The sequence below is a fragment of the Epinephelus lanceolatus genome, chromosome 8 (genome assembly GCF_041903045.1).
Source record: "Epinephelus lanceolatus isolate andai-2023 chromosome 8, ASM4190304v1, whole genome shotgun sequence".
Classification (NCBI taxonomy): Eukaryota; Metazoa; Chordata; class Actinopteri; order Perciformes; family Serranidae; genus Epinephelus; species Epinephelus lanceolatus.
In genome coordinates, this window is record NC_135741.1 from 31368704 (window position 1) to 31385630 (window position 16927).

Consider the following 16927-nt stretch of genomic DNA (forward strand, 5'->3'; position numbering starts at 1 on the left):
CATAAGAGTCAGTGTTGGCTTATTATTTTCATCTTTTAGAGTATATATAGCTGCTAAATGTACACATATTTTGTGAGTTTTATCTCTTAAAATGACCATTTTGACTTCAGAAAATATCCAAGGTTTATGTCACAAATTTACCACTTTAATCTCAGAAATTCTGTTATTTCTAGGATTATTAATCCCCTCCCCCTGCTCTGTCTCTTTTTTTTTTTTTTTACCTACAATGGCCCTAATATTCCACTGTATTGAGTTGTACAATTTTTATAAGCTAACAAAGCATATATTCATCACAGTAAACTATATATAGCCTGAGTGCTGAGCAATGTGTACTGGACTGTAAAAATATGTATGTATGAATTAATTTGTATAATTACCACAATTAATTTGTATTATTACCATAAAACATTGAAATTATCTCTTGCTCTCTCTCTCTAAAGCAGTGGCAGGCTCTCTAACATTTGACTAGTCAAATCAATACAGTGCAATAGAGGGATGGGTGGTAAATAAACACACACACACACACACACACACACACACACACACACACTGCTTTTAAAGTGCTATTATATAAAAACCACTTTGTTTGGTGGTGAAACTAAGCCCGCAGGCTTCCTGGGGGTCCAGTGGGCAAACCATGTTTTCATCACAACATGACATTAAAACTGGTTCATGGCATTTAATGTCTGTGTTCAATTCTCTTCAGTTCTTTTCTCACATCTCTCTTTTGAAATGTGTCCGTCTCTTTCTTCACTGCAGACAATGAATACATGAAATATAATAGAGAGACAATAGATGGTAGGAATACAAGGATGACTGTTTCTCAGTGTGACATCAGCAGCTAAAACACAAAAGAAACACACACTGTACTCTCACCCCATTGTACCTCTGTGCTTATAATACTGAGTAAAAAGCACATTATTATTTAAAATGAGAATAATTCACAGTGTTATGCTCTTGGGTGTTGACCTTTCTCAGCTGACCCACATGTAGATGTATTAACTGCTTTCCACACACACACACACACACACACACACACAGCATCGGTGTACTCACCCATGATGTGTAGGGGTCTCGTTAAAGTCAGTGCAATGACCTAATATATGTGCTGTGAGTATATCCCTGGTGCATTGACCTGAGCCACAGTTAGCATATACTTGCCTAAGCAATTACAGCATATAGTAAACCAGTGTGTAAATTAATATATGGTGTGTCTTTATTCTCAACACCATGTATTAGTAAACCAGTGTGTAAATTAATACATGGTGTGTCTTTATTCTCAATACCATTTAAACTCCCAGAGTCTCCAGCACACACAGAGGACATTACCTCAAGTCAGTATGGAGGAAAAGACTGGTGCATGTTGAGCTTGGCTTGCTGGATGTATTACCTTATTTGCAGAATGCTCAATCGTCTGTTCCAAAGAGTTCTCACTCCCTATTCAAATACAGCAGCTAGGTCATGACTCAGTGATTTAAAGTCATCTAGCATCAGTTTTGGATGTGTCAGTTTCTGCTTGTTACATGTATACAGAATCTTCTTAAAAATTGACCTTTCATGTTCACAGAACAAGTAGGATTTGGCCCCAAAACTACTTTAAGTTTGGGCAACAAAACTACTGAGTTAGGTTTAAGAAAAGAAAATAGTTTGGGTTAAAATGGTGTCTTCTTTTGGTTTCACATGGGACACAAACAGTGGACTCCTGGGAGAAAGTCCTGTGTTTGTTTTCCCATCCCTCCACCCCAACTTCACCACACAGACTTGTCAATTTTTATACAATGTCTAATACTGCCATGACTGGGTATACATTGGAGTTAGTTGAAAGCCCAGTGCATCTCATTGCACTGGGCAATAAAGGTGCCTTGTGCGTCAATATCAGATGCCAAGGGGCTACTGACCAGGCTGCAGTATTTGATGACATGAGGATGAGAGCTAGTTGTCTATTCATGAACACATGCGTCCAAGCCCTGGCATGCTACAAATTTACAAATGACAAACTATACACAATAATCAAGAACGTCCTTAGGTTTTTGTGTTTATCACATCTGATTTTATCTTGATTCTATAGAGCTTCGCTAATGAAAGTACCACGTAATGTGAAAGGCATTGCTCACAGTTGCAAAACCACATTATCTGCACTTCTATGAAGCTTTTTTTCTTGGTGTTTTTGCCTTTAACGACAGGACAGCCATTAATTGACAGGAAATGTGGGAGAGGGAGGGGGCAATGACATGCAGCAAAGGACCACAGGTAGGAGTCAAACTTGTGCCACTACAAAGGACTCAGCCTATGTGGAGTGCACACTCTACCAGGTGAGCTAAAGGTTGCCCCAGGTTTATTGTTTCATTTCTACAGAACATTCACCCTTTGGTACGGTCTCAGTGCTCTCATCAGTCTCATTTCCAGCAGCAGAGAGCTGTTTCAACAGAAAAAGCTCTAAATCATAAACCCATTGTACACTACTTACACGGCAACAAACAGCAGAAAGTCAGACTAAGTGGAATATTTAGCAGATATTGTTCTAAGTAGTTAGTGGAGAAGATCAAAACAGAGCTAAAAGGAGAGTTAATCGACCTACATCCATTAGCTGGACACAAACATGACTCTAAGTGAATGTTGCTCTGTATCCACTGATTGTTTCAGCTTGTTATGGAGTTCTTCTCCCACACGGCCAAAAAATGTAATTTATGCATCTTTAACTAAACATGATCCGAATCATAATCAGAAACACTGCTGCACAGGTGGTCTACATCAGGATAACGACCAATTAGGAGTATAAGTCACTCATTAAAGGGCCTGGCAATCAGCACTTTGATCTTATATACAAGTTTCAAAGCCATACCAGAAAGCAGAGATCCAAATCATATCTGTGTCAAAACCAACTCATGGACATTTACAATATTTTGGGAGTTTATAGATGTTGGTGATTTATTGGACTGTGTTTTTCAAACATCAATAAGAAAATTGAGACAAATGTCTTGACACCATGTTTTTCTTTCAAGCTACTTTAGTATTCAGGCCTTTTTCACAGCACACATTTTGACAAGCACGAAAAGCACAGGTGCTCCCAATAACATTAACGATGGCTCAGTTCTATTCAAGTGTCCCAGTAAGTCATGACAGTGTGACACTGAGCCAGCATGCACAATACCAGGGCTCCGAAAGTGAAGCAGCTAATTGCAATTCAGCCATCGTTAATTTTATTATTTACCCCTGTGCTTTTCCTTCTGTGACATGTCAAAATGTCTGCTGCTAAAAAGGAAGCTTGAACAAAGTCTTTCTAATGTGTTGACACACAGTCTTTGTTTCAACCTTCATCTACCCGGGGAAGTGTAGTTAGGCACATGTTTTTCTTTCCCAGCAAAGCCCTGTTCCTCATTCAAACTGCTACACATATTCACAACTGGGACTTCGCCAGTATGCAACCACAGTCTGTGCTGCTGGCCACAGGAGCAGCTGGGAGTTGCTTTGCTCAAGGGCACCTTGAGCTGATGTTGTTCGGGATGCCAAGCTTAAATGTTTTTTTTCTCATTACTTGCCACAACTAACTGACCCTAAAGCCGGTTTCATGTGTGTAAATGTAAAATGTGTGTGTCTGTGTGTGCTTAAACTGCTGGCAACCAGCATGGATGCAGCTTTTAATCTCTATGCTCCATAAATATGGGAATTATCATGAGAATCAATAGTCTGGAGCTAACCATCATAGAGAGAATGAGAAAGAGATAGAGAGTAGGAGAGAGGGAGGAAAGTGGGAGAGAAAGAGAGAACGTTAGAGAGGAAAGTATGAAAGACCGAGGAAGTAAGAAAGCAAGACATGCGGCAGTGTAGTCCCAGCCCTCTCTGCCATGCATAGATATTATTCATTGAAGAGGCATGAATACACTCTCAAGTGCAATGCTTTGAGCCACCTGAGAGTACACATACACACACATACACACACACACACAAAGCACACGTGCATTGGGTTACTATGTGCGAATACAAATCATGCACAAGCACGTACACATTGAGAAATCTCGCTACTACTAGAAAACACTGTTCAAACACACACATACATAAAAATCAGGCATAAACACACAAACACACAACACACTGAGGCACATGGACAGACACACACACACACACACACAAGGAGAGGAAATAAGGAGAAGCAGAAAGGAGGAAAGGAGGAGCAGAGTTGAAAAGAATATGCCGTGGAAGAGACACAGCCCATGAGAGTTATGTGAGGATTACAGGGAAGCATCGAGGGAAGGAGAAGAGTCGGAGGACAGAAGGATGGATTACTGAGTACAGAGGAAGAGAGAAGGAAGAGAAAAGAGGTAGAGAAAAGAAGTAGAGAGGAGAGGTAGAGAGGAGAGGCATGGCAGCTGTGTAAAGAAATAATACACAAGGTAAAGACTGAGGAGATGGATAGAAGGAGAAGAGAGAGGAGGCAAATGAGAAACAAACTAAAGGAGCAGAGAAGACAGAAGGGAACAGAAACTACTGGAAAGAAGGATGATGAAAGAGAAGAGAGAGAAATGCAAGGAATAAAAAATGGCTGAGAAGAATTCATCCATCCATCCATCCATTGGAGGACGAGCAGAATAAAGGAAAGGAAGCAAGTGATGGGAAGAGGAGGGATGGGTAGTCTCAGATAACACACAGCACACAATGAAAGTGACAGCTTTGCTCCGAGCATGACTCTGGCTGACTGTTGTTTCATTATAATCTCATAACTGTCAAATTCTGGAGCGATGGAGAGAGAGAGAGAGAGAAAGAGAGAGAGAGAGAGAGAGAGAGAGAGAGAGAGAGCAAGAGAGAGAGTAAAATGCTTTCACACTGAGAGAGAAACAGCGAGAAAATTGGAAATGAATCTACATGTCTGGTTCAACTGAGCTGAATGCACACTGGAATAGGCAGATGGAGACAAAGGCTGGCACATGCATACATGTAGTTAATGGCACACACACACACACACACATATACAAACGTTAGGTTTGCCTGATGGCACACTCATTCACTCAGTCACTGCTCTCCATAATTAATCACTAGTTCAACCACGCATCTATCCACCGACACCAATTCTGATTCCTTAACTTGCGCACTGGCCAATACCTGGTACCAGTGTTGTATTGGAGGGTATATCCAGGTATACAGCATAAAAAAACAGCAGTTGCCAGTGTACTCACATTGCCTATTAGTGGGTGAACAACCCAACACTTGGTGAATTCTGCTGATAGAAAGAGTCGACATCCACGGATCAGAATGTGACAGTGACGAATACTTGACTGCCACAAGCCAGTTATCCCTGTGGTAACTTTTCTGACACCTCCTGCTTAAAAAGTCAGAAGGAGCGCAACTTTTGGAACAGTGAAGAAGAATTTATCCACATGTGAAACTACTTTAAAATTTATTGATAAATTATGTGGTATCGAATCGGTGCATAGAGTAGCGTACTCACAGACACCTGATATAGCATTGTAAGCTGTATCGGAAACATTTGCGATACTGGTATTGCTATCAGAACAACTCTACCTGTTTACTTGGTTTAGATCACTCACCCATTCCTTCCTACACTCACTCACTGACTGATTCACTTGTTTGCCATGTCAGTCATTTGATCATTCATGCACTCTCTTATACAACATTTGTCCCTCTCATTTACTCACTCAGTTGCTAATTCATTTAGGCGTTTACTCACTTGCACCCTCTAACTCTTAAATTAAACCAGAGACCTTTGATTGACCAAGACAGCCTACTTTAGATTCATTTCCTGTATCTGCGTCACGTGGGTTTCACCACTCCCTCCACCCACCACCCAAGTCCTGAGTCCATTCATTCCAATGGGAAAAGTGACCATTGAGTACATATTTTGACCATTTCCTTTGCCCCATAGTGAAGTAAATATTGGACCCATTGTCCACAAGCTCCAACCCTTCTAAACATTCTTACACTGAAATCGCATTGTTTCAGACAGACGAATCAGGAAAAAAATTAACTTTGTTCGAGGCATGTCTCTGTTTTAGCAACATACTCTTGATAGCTGACATGATCTTACACCTAGTTCATATCAGACATTAGCCTAGCGGATAAAAATAAGCAGCAAATAAGGAAAAAAACATTAAATTTGTATTGTATATAGTGTTGTATTGTTTTGAATCTGACTTCATCCATCCACACAAATTTTACTACACTTCCAAACGAGGTGGAGGTATATGAGGGAGAGACAACCACGCCCAGTTAGGAGACCAGAAGTGAATACTGTTTTATACTATTGACAAAGCTTATAAGGTGTTATCTTTGTTTTGTCACTCACTTATTTACTTAGTCACTTTCTCTTATATTCACCCACATACCCATTTACTCACTCATTCACTTGCTCACTCACATACTTATTCCTTTATTTTTCCACACCCTCACTTGTTCACTGTCAGTCATTTGATAAGCCATGGACTGAATAATTCACTTTGTAATGTTTAGATTCACTCATTTACTAGCTTACTCACTCACTCACTCTGTTTTTCACTTTGTTAGACATTGATCACTCGTGCACTCTCTCATACGATATATCGCTCTGAAATTTAAGCTCACTCATTTACTCAAGTCACTTTCTCTTTCATTCACCCACTCACCCAAGTGCTCATGCACTCAGTCAGTCTTTCTATAATTCACTCATTCATTTACTTGCTAACTCACATATTTGCCCATTCACACACTCATTCCTTCATTTCCCCACACCTTCACTCTGTCATTTGATCACTCATGGTACTGAGTAATTCACTTTGTACTGTTTAGATTCATTCATTTACTCGCTTACTCACTTGCTCACTCACTGATTCACTCACTTCTCACTCCCTTGTTCATTTACTGATATTCTCAGTCACTTTGTCCTTCATTCACTTGTTTACTAACTCCTTTGATCATTTACTGACTCCTCCGATCACTGTCAAACTCACTCACTCAAACAGAGTTTACTCATTCAGTCACAAACTTAATCACTCGGTCAGTCGTTCCATCACTCACTTTACTCGCTAACTCCAAAATGACAGCAGAATGAATATGTATAAGCGTGCACTGTCACCAGTGAGGCTGGTATGAAAGCAGGGTAAATAGGGAAGCAGGTCACACACACTCCCAAGCCAGAATACAAACAGAGGACTAACCACGCCATCAAAGCAACAATGCCGCTCTCGTTTTCTTTCCTCATTCGGTTACTAAGGCTTTGATCACTGAGAGCAAAGAAGTCTGAAACGCTTTCAGAAAGCCTTTATCTTGGCGCCAAAGCCTGGAAATGCAAAAAAATAAAAGCACCTTAAAGCAAATTAGAATAAAATCGACTTTAATTCAAAAGGCTAAGACACTATTTCTCCATATCCATTCGATTTCAACCAAATATATTATCATATCCTTGGCTGGTAGAAAAAACTGTTTAAAATATAAATTCAATACACAGTACAGCCAAAAAATACTTTTAAGCTTTATGGTATTTCTCAGTCCGTTACATCATCACATAATGGATGGTCAACAAGCATGTCAGGTCAGTATAGTGCCTTTCTTGGCATAGTGATAGCCCATAAGTTTACACTGTCCCATTTCATCAGGAAATAAATCCCATTAGGGAAGTATTGAGTACCATTTTGTGGGATATTGAACAGCAAGTGACAGTAATGGGCTCTGCCAGTTGGACTGGTATGCATCCTTGTTTCCCTACTAAATAGATTTTCTTTAATTTCACAAAATTGCTATGGCAACTTGGCAGCACTTAGCCCAGATCACCTGTCAATCAAACAGTGTGGGTGGTACTGTGATACCAATCACTGCTCATAGCTAAGCAGCTCCAGCAAAATTGTCATTGCCAAGCCCGAAATAAAGTATCTGCTGTACACCAACATATCTCATAAACTGGCAACATGCTGACTGACATGTACGTTTAAACGAAAAACCTCCTAATAAACATTATCATCAGTTATCTCACATTGATAGAAGTGCCTTCAGATATTTATCTTTTCTCAAACATATTTTCTCCCTTCTGTGATATCGACTGTCACATCTTCTCACCCAAAATCCACACTCAGAATCACACGCTCTTTCCTCATCTTTTTCCCCTACACTTCTCACCGCTTCCGCACTTTGAAGCTCTGCTAAGCCGACTAGCATCAATCACCTAAATGTTTACCTCCCAAGCTCTTGGGTAAATCTAACTTGAGCAACAGCTCTGTCACTGTCTATATTTCTCACACAAACACTTGCACTCACAATGTCTCCCAGGAGCCTTCTCCTTAAGGGACTCAGGTGCACGTAACAGATGTCTGAGACACAGGTAACAAATCAAAATTTCTCACTTTCTTTCCCTCCCAGTCAACTTCATTTCACAACGAAACACACACACACACACACAATCAGCCGGATGTGTTTTAAGAAGCCCAGTTAACTCCTCATTCCTTCATGCTCACAAATCAAGAAAAAGGGACAAAAGGAAAGGTGGAAGCAATGCCCAGGGCTAAACTAAATGTCATACAGTGCTATCACACCCCTTTCTCACTCAGACCTGTGGAGTCTGAGTCCTTATCTTCACAGCATTTGTTACAGTGGAAAAAGCTACAGGGAACTCTACACTGACCACACACACACACACACACACACACACCCTCCCATTTCTCCCTCCACGGTCTCTTACCTGTGACAGTGATCAGCATGGCAGCCACCAGCGGCCTGTTGTTATCCAGTTTTCGGCTCAGTCGGATCTCTCCGCTGGTGTGATTCAGGAGCAGCAGGTGAAGCTCGTTCCCTCGGTCGATGGTGTAGTACAGCCTGTCTGACACGTCGGGATCATGGGCGGGTACTCTCCCAATTACCCCACTGGGGAAACTGTTGGAGCGATTGGACACAAAGTTGTTGAAAATGATTTGGAAGTCCTGCAAAGTGGGCCGGTTGTCGTTCTGATCCACCAACCGGATGCGAACAGTGGCCCGGCTGACTAGGGGTGCTGAGGTAGCCTGGACTACGATGACATACTCATTGCGTGTCTCATAGTCAAGATCAATGAGTGAAGTGAGCTCCCCTGAAAAGATGTCCATCTGAAAGATCTCAGGAATGTTGCCCTCCACAATTTGGTACATGATCTGAGCGTTGGCGCCTTCATCCGGGTCAATAGCTGTGATCTGGGCAACCACAGAGCCTACTGCGCTGTTTTCTTTCACTAGAACCTCAAAGTCATCAGCAGGGAAAACAGGGGCGTTGTCGTTCACATCCAGGACTGTCACCTGGATGTGGACAGGGGTTCGCTGAGGAGGCACGCCGCGATCTACGGCATAAGCCGTGAGCTCATAGAATGGCACACTTTCACGGTCCAAACGGCGAACACTTCGGACGATGCCAGATGTAGGTTCAATGGTAAAGTCTCCATCACCATCCTCACCTTTTTGGAAGGTGTACTGAACACGTCCATTGGCGTGTGCATCCCGGTCAGTGGCTGAGATTTGGAGGACGCTGGTGAAGGGAGGGGCATCTTCGCTCACTGTTCCCTGATATCTGGGGCTGAGGAACTGAGGGGCATTGTCGTTTACATCATTCACATTAACCTCTACATATGTCGTGTCTGATTTCTGTGGTATGCCGTTGTCTTTAGCTGTTATAGCCAAAGTGTAGGTCATCTGGTCCTCATAGTCAAGCTCTGCCTGGAGTGTTATAGCCCCTGTAGCAGAGTCGATGCGGAATTGTGGGATATTGTCCTCCAGAAAGTATGTGATTCGAGCATTTTCACCAACATCATCATCTGTGGCGCTGATCACAACTACAGTGCTTCCGGGTGGTCTGTCCTCATTCACACTGACAGAGTAGTGGGCACTCTGGAAGACAGGCCGATGAGTGTTGGCATCTGTGATGTTGATGTGCACTTGACAGGTGTCATGGAGTGTGCGATCTGAGGCAGTGACTGTTAGAACATAACGCCGCTCCTGTTTGTAGTCCAATGGGAGAGCTAAAGTGAGAAGACCTGCCCCTCCTGCTGTGCTGATGGCAAAGCGGTTTCTGGTGTTTCCTCCTGTTATCTGATAGGTCACCGCACTGTTGACATCACGGTCCACAGCCGTTACAGTCACTACACTGGTACCAACCACTGCATCCTCATTCAGACGAGCATAGTACTCCTTTTGGAGGAACTCAGGGCGGTTGTCATTAACATCCATCACTGTAATTGTAACACTGGCTGTGGCAGAAAGAGGCGGCATGCCGTAATCCCTGGCCTCCACGCCAAAGAAATAGTGCTCCACAGATTCTCGGTCAAGAATGGAGCTCACAGTGACCCAGCCTGTTGCAGAATTGATAATGAATGGTGTGTCAGAGCTGGTGCCCGTCAACCTGTACTCCAGACGGGCATTATCACCAGAATCTGTATCAATAGCCTGAATGTGGAGGATGGAACTACCAACCGGGGCACTCTCTAGCACTGACGCCTGGAATGGTGTGGAGACAAAGATTGGTGGGTTGTCATTGACATCTGTCACCTGTACACTGACGATACCGGTGTTGTTGGAGAGAGGTGGCCGGCCATTGTCCTGTGCACGAACACGGAGTGTATACTCCCGCTCAGACTCAAAATCAAGCGGTGCCACAACATGGATCTCTCCAGTGACACTGTCAATAGAAAACTGTCCACGGCTGTTACCACTGATGATATTATAGTGAACAGCGGCATTACTGTCCTTGTCCAGGTCTGAGGCACTCACACGGAGGATCTCAGAGTGAGGCCGTACATCCTCCTTCACTGCCACCACGTAGCGTTTTTCACTGAACTGTGGCACGTTATCGTTTTCATCCAGAACAGTGATGAAAACTTTAACATTAGCAGAGCGTGGCCCTGGTTCCTTCCCCTGATCACTGGCCTCCACCTGTAGAGTGTAGTGCTCGTTGGTTTCCCGGTCCACCGCTCCACGGGTTGTAATGAGGCCAGAGCGTGGGTCAATCTCAAAGGCAGCTCGAGCAATTGCAGCCGTGTCACCGACAAAGCGGTAACGGATATTGGCATTGGAGGGGGAGTCTAAGTCTGTCGCTCTCAGCTGTAAGATGGGATACCCCTCCTCCACGTTCTCCCTGATCGTCTCCCTGTACTCCGTCTGCTCAAATACTGGTGAATGATCATTCCGGTCTGAAACAGTAATGGCCACCATTGTGGTGCCAGAGAGGCGAGAGGCGCCAAAATCGGTTGCTGTGACCCGGAAGTAATGCAAATCCATGTGCTCTCTGTCTAGAATCTGAGTGGTGGTGATGAGACCTGTGTCTGGGTGGATGTGGAAGTAGTCAGATGATCGACTGTTCATCAGTGGGGCCATGCTGTAGCTCACCCTGCCTGCATCTCCTGCATCTGGGTCTGAGGCGGACATGATAATGACTGAGGTGCCAGGTGGCTGGTTCTCAGCTACTTGCACTTGGAAGTTATACTGGGAGAAATGGGGGTGTCTGTTGGCTGCACGTCGAGAGCGAGACCACGGCATCAGAATCTTCCTCCCCCTCTCTCCCTGTGAGATTTCATCATCTGCTACTATTATCAGTCGTTCCAGGCTTCTCTCTCCCCTTGAACTGTGCCTCTCCTCCTCTCCTTCCACCTCCATCTCCTCCCCCTCTCCAACCTCATGGCTTTCATCTGCCTGGCTCTCTTTTTTCTCTCTTTCGCTATCTGGCTGTGTGATGGTGGTGGTGCTACTGCCCCTATCCTGACCCTTCCCTCCCTCTGCCTCACTCTCCTCTGCCTGGCTTGCCTTTGTTATTCCCATTTCCCTCTCCCACTCCTCCTCCTCTTGCTCTTCTCCCCCTGGTTCTCTCCCTCCCATCAGCCGCGCCTCTCTCTCGCCCTCCCCCACCTGTAATTTTCCTCTCCCAACAGCGGCAGCAGCGGATCCCTCCAAGCCCTCTCCCTCCCTTTCTGCATCCCTCTCCTTTTCTCCCTCGGACCCCATCTGCCGCCTATCTGACTGTCTGACACCTTCGGGCTCTAATGGCACTTGCTTACCGGATTTTAATTGCATATGTGTACGGTCCCCCTGCTCAGTGGCTGAACAGTCTGTGGAGATGCTCTGAGCGCACCCTGCCTTTACCATTTCTCCCAGCGCGGTCTCCCAGTCGCCTTGTTGCACAGTCTGACCATGCCACGGTGATTTTTCTACACCAGATTCATGACTATGTCCATATGTCTCCTTTCTCCCCTCCTCTTCGTTGTTGTTATTACTGTTGCTGTTGAATCTGCTCCACAGGAACACGCCCTGTGGGTCTGTGGGAGCTGTCCGTCGTGCTGAAATCACGTCCTTCACAGAGAGTAAGTGAAGCGGTCGTGCAGACTCATCCTGCCACGCGGTCAGGTTAATTACCGGGGAAAACGAGAGGTGTTTTGCTGTGGTGTCATCAGGCTGACTGAGAAGACGCGGTGCGAGTGCTGTTGCAGAGCGAGACGCGGCTGACACAACACCGGGAGATTTAACGGGAAACTTCGCAGGCGAGAAAAAGCCTGAGTCACAGGCAGACTCTGAGTCTGAAGTTACTTTCTCAGCACATAGACGGAGCGGTTTGGAGAGTTCTCCACTCTCTGTATAATCGCCTGTGTGTGTTTGAGGGGGCGTATGGAGCGCAGGGCCAAGATACTTTGATGCAAATTTGGGAATTGCGCTTTTGCTGGATGGAAAACGTTGGCCGGGCGTCTCTGTGATGCTGCCGGGGGGAAATTGGATGGGGAGATTCCTCTGAGCTATGACTCCCTCCGGGACCATAAACTCGGCTAAATATCCATCCCCCATTTCAATTCCGTCCAAACAGCCAAAGCAAGCACCGGGAACCTCCCTGCTTTCTCCCCGGGTTTGACTGCTCTGCCCTCCGGTTGCCGGTGCTGATTTCCCCTGCGGAAGCTCATTACAAGCCTTACATAGGAGCGTCAGAATCGGAAAAGCCAAACCATTATCCGGATAATTAGATAAATTAATGTGTTTGTTGCCTTGGTTCACCCCTCCTCCTCCTCCTCGCCCATCATTTCCCTCTCTCCTCTCATCCCTCTCCCTCTTATCCACAATTCTCCCACAACCATCTAGGTGCGCCCAGGTACTGGGGTTAATCACTGCCGGTGTGCTACATCTGAACGCTTCCTCCCCCTCCTCCTCCTCCTCTTCATCTCCCCCACTCCGCGCCCTCCTCTCCCTCTCGCACCTAATGCACCCAGTCAAACAGCCATCATCACCCCCCTCTCTGATGCTGCTGGGATCGATAACATTGTGCCTTCCCAAATGAGAACAATTACCAGCCCTCCTGTCCACGCTGGCTGAGTCCCCATCAGCATCCCGGGTCCTGTTATTGTTTCTGCTCCTGTAAACGGGATGCAGCTGGATTTTATCTGTGTGGCCGGTCTGGGGGGAATCACAAGCTGGAAAATGATAAATGTAGTCCAATTTTGATCCCTGGGTACAATCTGAATTGTTGTTGAAACGGGGGTGAAATCTGGAGGTGTCTGAAGGCTCACTGTGTGGTGATTTGTATCCAGATTGAGGATGAATGCAACAAGAGCAACCGGTTGGCAAGGGGCCAAGTGAGGGGCTGCTGGCCGGGGAGAGGGCTTGTTTGTCAGGGCTTGACCAGCAGAGATGCCCGGGTGTCAGGGAGCACCATGTAGCAGAGAGCCTCCTCACCTCACGAGCCCTCTCCCACACCTCCACCCCTCTCCTCCCTCCACTTCCGGGTGCCCCGCGCAGGCCAGAGGCGCGCACAAAGGCTCTGGCGGCGCCACGTTTGGCGAGGTGTGGCCTTGACGCCGGCCACCGTTGCGCGCACGCTCTAGTCCTTTGTACTGCCCGTTTTTTGCCGTTTTGAGCCGGCGAGGAGGTGAAAGCAGGTGAAGCAGGAGGAGAAACAACGCCCTTCCTCCTCATCCACCCCCTATCCACTCCCTCTCCTGCGCCGACGCCATCAGAGCTCGACCTGCTCCTAATACCTGGGTGGTGAGGAGGAGGAGGAGGTGATGATGGTGCCGGGGGGCTGTTTCCACTCCTCGAAAACGTCCCGACTCCTTTCTGCCTCTCCTTCCGTGTCCCATCCTGGTGATATCTTCCCAGCGTCCCCCCTGCGCGCTGCACTCCTGAGCATCCTTCAGTCTGTATCCGCTCCCCGGTCCACCTGCTTGGGCGTAGATTCCAGCTGCCCCTCGGCGACTCCCCTGCTTCCTCGCGCTGCTGCTGCTGTTGCTGCTGGCTCACTTTACCGGCGTCTCGGTAACAGAGGCCCGGGGTCCATCGGTTGAAAGCCCCTCCTGTATTCACCGTCCCCGGGGTGAGGGCAAACAAAGGGCCGAGGAGAAGCAGGTGGAGTGCCAGAGACGAGAGCAGGAGCGGGGTGAAGCCCGGTAGCGGTGCAGCCATTTAGTCTCTTCCTTTCTCTGTCTCTCCCCTCCTTTCTCCCTCTTCCACCTCTATTCTCTCTCTGTCTCTCTCGAGTGCGTCTTCCCCTTCTCCCCGTTACTTCTCTCTCTCCCTCGTTCCGGCTAGGTGGCCAGTTCCAGGACCGCCGGCACCGCCCGACACCTTCCCCCAGGCTCCCCCGTCTCTCCGTCGGCCTGGAGAGTTGGCATCTACCCGCTGTGGTCCGTGGAGCTGGAGGTCTGAGCGTTAGGAGCGGCGCGGCAGCAGCATCTCTCCTCCCGTTCATTCACATCCAACATGGCTTACACACTCACACTGACTGACTGGCTGGCTGGCTCACACACTACCCTCCTGAGTGTGTGTGTGAGTGTGTGTATGTATGTGTGTGCGCGCTCTCTAGCAGTGGCGGCACAGCCCGGTGGTAGGCTATCCATCCATCCACACACACACACATACACACAATCACACTCTCCTCCTCTCTCCTTTTTTCACCCCTCCCCCTATTGCTTGCATCTCTCTCTCTCTCTCTCTCTCTCTCTCTCTCTCTCTCTCTCTCTCTCTCTCTCTCTATCATAATGGTCGGCTCCGGTGCGCAGGGCTGTTACACAGCACCCGCGGCGGCAGCCATATCCACAACTGGAATAGGACGGGGGGAATAGCCTGTATCTTACACAATCACTCCGTCATCACCGTATCATCTCAAGAATTATCATCTTCACAAATAGCCCTGCAGGTTTGTCACCCATTATCAGGGTTATACAAACCCAGAGATGCTGCATGATTCTTAGAAATGAGACTTTAAAAAAAAAAAACAGATTCTGGCGTTTTAAAATGAAATGATGGAGCAGTGGGAGAGGTTTTATATGACTTGCAGAATAAAAAAGCAATTTCTAGAAACTTTACCCAAAGGGAGAAAGGCTGTGGAAGAGTCTATTGTGACAAAGCATGTGGGTCTATTATGATAGATGATATCTATTGTATTTTATTTCTTTGCATAAATAAGCTTCAGTTTCACAGCGCGGATAGATTTTCTGATATCATCCTCATCTAGCTGCACACCGTATATTCCCGTCTAGTGATGTAAGCTCTGAATCGTCAGGTTAGCTCTAGTAAAAGTGACGTCATCTCCCGTATCACCGATGACTAATTCACACACACACACGCACACACACATGGATAGAGAGAGAAAACAGAAATTCCAATTCAGGGATTTTATTGTGAATAATGTTTTCCTGCGGAAGGATACACTATATTATGTTTTATAATTGTCCCGGGGGGATTCATATATCTGCTGTTGTAGTAGTAGCCAAATTTATTATAGGATTAGTGTGATTCATTTCAGTGGTGAAGGCACATGCGCGCAATCCAGCAATCATCCCAATTTAACACTAATTTGCGCATGGCTAAATGGGCAGATCCATTTCCTGATACTTGTTGGAGGAAAAAAAAATCACATTATGCAAATATGTAGGCTACAAATTTCCTCCAACAACCATCTTCCCATTCAATACCAATTTATAATGCCGGCTGGGTGGTGTAGTTTTTCTAATGACACGGCTGGAATTGAATATGATTTCTTCCTGTGGCTGATGGAAGGAGATACACAAGGCGTGTCAGTCGGGGACGCCATGCACCAGCGCCCAGAGGAGCTGAGGAGCGGCCAAATCTGAGCTCCGGTGCTTCGTGACCGAGCATGCGTGTGCACGTACGCGTGCGTCTGCACATCCCTTCTGTGTTCTGGCTTTCCCACTTGCTCTTGTGTCTATTAGGCCTATTGTGTGTGTTAGTATGTGTGGTTTCCTTTTTTCTGTCTTTTTTCTTTCTTAGGTTTGGTCCAGATAACCCCAAACTTAAAGGGACAGTTCACCCCCAAATCAAAAATACACATTTCTCCTCTTACCTGTAGAGCTATTTATCAGTCTAGATTGTTTTGGTGTGAGCTGCTGAGTGTTGGATATATCGGCCACAGATGTCTGCCTTCTCTCAAATATAATGGAACTAGATGGCACAGGGGCGTAGCACCAAATTCTGGGCCCTATGCATGAGCAGTCCCTGTGGGCCCCCCACCTTTCCTCTCTTGACCCACGTTTTTCTCATGGACCTTTTGAATTTTTTCTTTTATTTTTTTGCAAAGTCGATTTGCTTTTTTTCCCCCTTTACTTACTTACTTGACATGATAGTATAAATTGGTGCTCCAGCAGCTTAAAGGGAAATTTCGGTTTATTTCAACCTGTCTCCTATCGTCCTAAATTTGTTTCAAGTGACTAGTGACATAAAAATAATAGTTAACATGTTAGCCGTTAGCCTAGATACAGCCGGGGCACATAGTAGCGTCAGACCTGTTAAAACGTAAGTGAACGGGCATCCCTTCAAGTGCAAAGTTAGTCCACTAAACAAGCTTTTTTTCCACAAAGACCGCCTCATATCGTTAGGATAAATGTCAGAGAACATATAGAAAACGACATGTAAACGTGTTGTCTTACCTTACCGGTGTGCTGCCATGTTTGTTTACCATTTAGCTCTGCTTTCCAAAGCGCGGCAGAAATATATCTCGC

At 45.8% G+C, this 16927-nt stretch overlaps 1 protein-coding gene across 3 annotated transcripts in view; it reads right to left on the reverse strand.

The window, feature by feature from the left end:
• The window catches only part of celsr3 (cadherin, EGF LAG seven-pass G-type receptor 3), a 144470-nt gene extending 129657 nt beyond the window's left edge, over window positions 1–14813 (reverse strand). For all 3 annotated transcript variants that reach the window (XM_033628742.2, XM_078170193.1, XM_078170192.1), the window contains exon 1: window positions 8660–14813. In XM_033628742.2, coding sequence (XP_033484633.2) covers window positions 8660–14372 — 5713 coding nt within the window. In that variant the 5' untranslated portion in view covers window positions 14373–14813. The remainder of the gene's footprint in view (window positions 1–8659) is intronic.
• Window positions 14814–16927: the final 2114 nt, after the last annotated feature.